A 5,327-nucleotide genomic window follows, 5' to 3' on the forward strand; every position below is an offset into this window, starting at 1 on the left:
AGAGAGAGGGAGGCCACGAGAGAGGGAGGCCACGAGAGAGGGAGGCCACGAGAGAGGGAGGCCACGAGAGAGGGAGGCCACGAGAGAGGGAGGCCACGAGAGAGGGAGGCCACGAGAGAGGGAGGCCACGAGAGAGGGAGGCCACGAGAGAGGGAGGCCACGAGAGAGGGAGGCCACGAGAGAGGGAGGCCACGAGAGAGGGAGGCCACGAGAGAGGGAGGCCACGAGAGAGGGAGGCCACGAGAGAGGGAGGCCACGAGAGAGGGAGGCCACGAGAGAGGGAGGCCACGAGAGAGGGAGGCCACGAGAGAGGGAGGCCACGAGAGAGGGAGGCCACGAGAGAGGGAGGCCACGAGAGAGGGAGGCCACGAGAGAGGGAGGCCACGAGAGAGGGAGGCCACGAGAGAGGGAGGCCACGAGAGAGGGAGGCCACGAGAGAGGGAGGCCACGAGAGAGGGAGGCCACGAGAGAGGGAGGCCACGAGAGAGGGAGGCCACGAGAGAGGGAGAAAAAGAAAGAAAGAAAGAAAGAGAGAGAGAAAGAAAAAAAGTAAGAGAGAGAAAGGAAGACACACAGGAGTAAAAGGAAACTGATGAGTATGCAAAAGGAGAACAGTTGAGACAACATGAGGGTTGAACTGGGCTGCTGGGCTACTGAGGGAGAAAAACTGAAACCTGCATTCAGACTATCAGAGAGAGAATGTGACCTCCGTTTTGTGATCTCTGCGTCAAGCCAAAAAATGGAGTCACCAGTATGCTGGCAATTTAACAAGTCTCCTGCCGACGCTGTCACAGTTCTAGTGCCCGCTCTGTTATTGGTGCCCGCTGCATTATTTTGTATTTGGAGACAGATAGACAGGTCTGTCATGTCCGCCCCACACTCTGATTGAGCCACACTCCATTCGAGGATAAGCTGTGGGTGAGGCAGAACTTCTGCTTCCCCTCCCCAACAAATAGTTTAACGTGTACTCTCACCTTCCTAAGCATTTGTCTTGTTTCAAAGGGGACCCTCTGCCTGTTTAACTGGGGTCATGTGAGACATTTTACAGAGGCAAAACAGACATCCATAGTAACGTTCACATCACGAGGATGTCCCAAACGTCTAAAGCCAATGATGTTTCATTTGGACAAGCTTCCAAGGTAATACCATTCACTGAAAAAGAACTTAATTGGCTCAATAAGGGGGTGGTAATAGTGGAGTGTGGGTGCGGGTTAGAATCAGAAATATTTTGAGACTGGGTGAAGCCCACTGGAGGAGGAGCATAATTGCTTTTTTGCTCCTATACGCGGGGTCCTGATGGTCTGTTTGGAAGGCATGTTTCAATTTGCTCAGTCTGAGCAATGACCTTCGCTGATTAACAGAAGCCATTTCAAAGTGTCTGTTTGGTATCCACACAATGTCTATGTACAAAGGTCCCTTTGGTACAGGGAGAGAATCAGCCATCCTGTGCACTGACCTTCCTCAGGCCCACTCTCCTGGACTCGTCGCAGAATGGCACGTTGCAGTCTGCTTTCTCGGACTCCAATCTGTGGACAGAGAGGCACATCTTCACAATGCTATTCACAAGTGCTGCATTCACACAACTTAGGGCAGGATCCCACACTGCTCACAGCCCTCCTTGTTGGTTTCACCTCTTCCACTGTCAAGGGGAGACCTTGCTTCTTTACAGAGGGTGGGATAGTCGTGGCGAGCTTAGGGTGGGCTGCTTGACTGTGACTGCTCATTGATACGAGAGATAGTTTCCATTGAATCAGACATCAATGAAATGATTTGGATGGAGTCAGTCTCAACGAAACCGTCACTCCCACACCATTCACTCTGTCCCAATGGGAGCTGTCACTCCCACACCACTCACTGTGTCCATCCCAATGGGACTCTCCTTACCCAACCAAGTCCTCCACCTCCAAATTGTTTCCAGATTCACCCAGACCACGGGCGGTGCTTTTTAATTTAAAGACATTCTTGCTAATACCTGTTGGAGATCCTCTGCTGTCATGTAACGCAGCATCTTCAGGGTGACTCTATGGTGGGCGAAAAGTGGCAGGTACTGATCTGCTGATAGCTCAGCCAATATATCCACCAGTGCCTTCTCCACACCCTCCTCCTGTATGGAACAAAACAGGGTCAGGATATCAGCAGTTTGACTGTACGGCAGGGCTAGGGAGAGAGGTGATCTGTGAAGAGGCATGAAGGGAGGCTAGCAAGACATTTAGTGGATATATATCTGAGAGGAGCTGCTGGAGATAGAATGTGCTGGGGAGAGTGAGGAAGCAGATGCTGGAGATCAGAGTCGAAAGTGCAGTGCTGGAAAAGCACAGCAGGTCAGGCAGCATCCGAGGAGCAGGAGAATCGACATTTTTGGCGGAAGCCCTTCATCAGGAATGAGGCCTGTGGGCCGGAGGGCTGAGAGATAAATGGGATGGAGTGGGGGGAGGCAGCTGAGAGTGCAATAGATAGATGAAGGTGGGTGTAATGGTGATAGGTCGGAGTGGATAGGTGGGAAGGAAGATGGACAGGTAGGACAGGTAATGAGGGCAGTGCCGAGTTGGAAGGTTGGATCTGGGATAAGGTGGGGGAAGGGGAAAATGAGGAAACTGGTGAAATTCACATTGATGCCGAGGGGTTGGAGAGTCCCGAGGCAGAAGGTGAGGCGTTCTTCCTCCAGGCGCCAGACGGTAAGGTTGTGGCAATGGAGGAGGCCCAGGAGCTGCATGTCCTTCGCGGAGTGAGAGTGGACGTTGAGGTTTCGGGGTGGTGGGATTGGTTGATGCGGGTGTCCAGGAGAATGTGCCACTAGCTGTTAATGGCTTTCCACGTCTCAGCCTAATGATCCCTGGTACTGACCACAATGAGTACTGTGCAGCGCCAAACAGGTCAGAATATGGGCTACTTTCGCTTGAAGCTCCTTTAGGGTGTCTCAAATTCTGGAGCCGTCATTCCATCAGAACAAATAGAGGTCAAGTCCACGTGAAGAGGGGAAGGGAACAATGTTTAGCCTAATGTGCCAACTACTGCTATTCCCAAATACTCCTCCTGTTGTGTACCCAGACGATGTCCTCTGCTCACAATCTGGTAAATCAGAGGTCAGACGCCACTAGACTTGGTGCCTACCCAACTGCATTGTGCTCCCGTTAGTTAGATGTTGAAGAAGAACATTTGACAGAAAAATAAACTTGTTTATGATTCAACTGCAATGGATTACATTAATGGACCAAAAAGGATGAAACTTGACAGACTGTTGCCTCCTGAATGCAAGATATAAGGAGCTGGGCTGAAAGACCTTTGCCCCCATTCAATAGGTGGATAAATAATGCAGAATGGTTTTTAGGACATGTATGGGAACAAACGTCTGATCCAGTCAGAGATCAGTTAACACAGTAAAATAATTGCTCAGGTCACAAGCCTGCGAAGAAGGTTCTTTATTCAGAATGGGATATGTCAGGCAAGCAAAGTGACATGCATCAACTTACCCGTGCTCGGAGAGACAGGGGTTTCTGGTCCATCAGACGCTGGTACTGAATCAACCAGTAATTCTCCTGGCTGGTCTCGTGTTTGGTCTCCATTTCTGCCTGAAGAAAAACACAATACAGCTTACTCCAACTGGGTACATCTCGCCCTGACCAGGTACAACACCCAGCCTGCACCCAAAACATTCAGGGTGTAATTATGGGAGGGAACAGAGAAACAGCAGGCTATTTGTTTACGTGTCATTGTGGAAATCAGAACTGATCTGTACAGTAACTCAATCTAACCAGCTTGCTTACTTATTTCTTAGCTAATACAAGTCTACTGGTCTCCAAGATAAAATTGAGTTTGCACAAATTATTTTTAAACATTAAAATAACACATCCCCTGCCCTTCAGTAAAAAAAAAAATCGCTTTCCTAACTTCTCTTGCATGTTCAGGGTCTGATTTTAAATTTAATGTCTCCTTTTCTTGGACATACTCCCACCCTCTACAAGTGGAAAAATGTCACTCTTATACCCGTACAGTTCTCACATCACATCCTTTCCTTAGCAAATAGAAGTCTGGTTTCTGTAACCTTTCACCATAAAAGAGCCCCACAAAGCCTCCGATTTGCTTTTCCTAATTGGGATTGCTCGACATTAGGAGTGAGGGGAGTGCTGTCACTCCAAGCCAGTTATGGTTGGTACTAGAGTGAACTAAGAGCATCATACAGGAGATACACCAATATTGAAGCGTTAAGTGAGGTGATCATACCATAGATATCTAGCAGATTTAAGAACAGTTTCTTCCTCACTGTTACCAGACTTATGAACGGACTTCTCATCTATTAGATTTGATCCTTCTCTGAAGGTGTAACGCTAGACAAGTGTTCAAAGTTTTTGCGAAGATTTGTAGCTCGGGTGCTCGTTGTTGTGGTTCTGTTCGCCGAGCTGGAAGTTTTTGTTGCAAACGTTTCGTCCCCTGGCTAGGCGACATCATCAGTGCTTGGGAGCCTCCTGCGAAGCGCTTCTTTGATGTTTCCTCCGGTGTTTATAGTGGTCTGTCCCTGCCGCTTCCGGTTGTCAGTTTCAGCTGTCCGCTGTAGTGGTTGGTATATTGGGTCCAGGTCGATGTGTTTATTGATGGAGTTTGTGGATGAATGCCATGCCTCTAGGAATTCCCTGGCTGTTCTCTGTCTGGCTTGCCCTATGATAGTAGTGTTCCGAGGAAGGGTCACTAGTTAACAGTGATTTCTCACCACAGATGCTGCCAGACCTAGAGTTTTTCCAGCAATTGCTATTTTTGTTACTACATTCTGCTTTCTGTTCTATTACCCTGATGTCATTATATGGGCTATTTGTCTGGTTAGCGCACAAAACAATACTTTTCACTGTGCGCGCGTACATGTGACAATAATAAATCAAATCAAAGGCTTCTCCCTGTCTACTGTATCCAACCCGCTCTTGTTTTTGAAACTTCTATCAAAATCTCCCATCAGCTGTGTTTTTATCTCTCCAAGTCTCAACTTCTTCAATCTATTCGCATAACTGAAGCTTCCCATTCCTGGAAGCATCCTTGTAAATGTCTTTTGCACTCTTTCCATTGCACAGTATCCCGACGCATGTGACAATAATAAATTGAATCAGAAGTCAAATCCTCCCTCACGTACCAGCAGGTCCCGAAGCTCGGTCTCCCGCTGTTTCTTCTCCTTCAGTAGCTGCTGGAGGAGGTCACTCAGGGCCTGCCTCTCTCCCATCAGAGTTTCCTGGCGGGCGACAAACAGCCAATGAGAAGCCGAGAGTTTACCCACGAGGGTGTGGCGCGCGAGGACATCGCGTGAGCCGGCCAACGGCTCCCAGCACGCGAGGGGAAAGCCGCGA

At 49.0% G+C, this 5,327-nt stretch overlaps 1 protein-coding gene across 5 annotated transcripts in view; it reads right to left on the minus strand.

Annotated features, from left to right (window-relative positions):
* The window catches only part of lrsam1 (leucine rich repeat and sterile alpha motif containing 1), a 91,762-nt gene that overhangs the window by 19,149 nt on the left and 67,286 nt on the right, over nucleotides 1–5,327 (minus strand). For all 5 annotated transcript variants that reach the window (XR_006315982.1, XM_043719878.1, XM_043719877.1 and 2 more), the window contains 4 exons: nucleotides 5,117–5,212; nucleotides 3,471–3,569; nucleotides 1,973–2,104; nucleotides 1,457–1,526 (listed from right to left, as the gene is read on the minus strand). Coding sequence is in view for 4 of the 5 variants with exons in the window: in XM_043719878.1 (XP_043575813.1) it covers nucleotides 1,457–1,526; nucleotides 1,973–2,104; nucleotides 3,471–3,569; nucleotides 5,117–5,212 (397 nt within the window). In the remaining variant the exon portion in view is untranslated. The remainder of the gene's footprint in view (nucleotides 1–1,456; nucleotides 1,527–1,972; nucleotides 2,105–3,470; nucleotides 3,570–5,116; nucleotides 5,213–5,327) is intronic.

This window comes from Chiloscyllium plagiosum, chromosome 30 (assembly GCF_004010195.1).
Source record: "Chiloscyllium plagiosum isolate BGI_BamShark_2017 chromosome 30, ASM401019v2, whole genome shotgun sequence".
In the NCBI taxonomy this organism is placed as follows: domain Eukaryota; kingdom Metazoa; phylum Chordata; class Chondrichthyes; order Orectolobiformes; family Hemiscylliidae; genus Chiloscyllium; species Chiloscyllium plagiosum.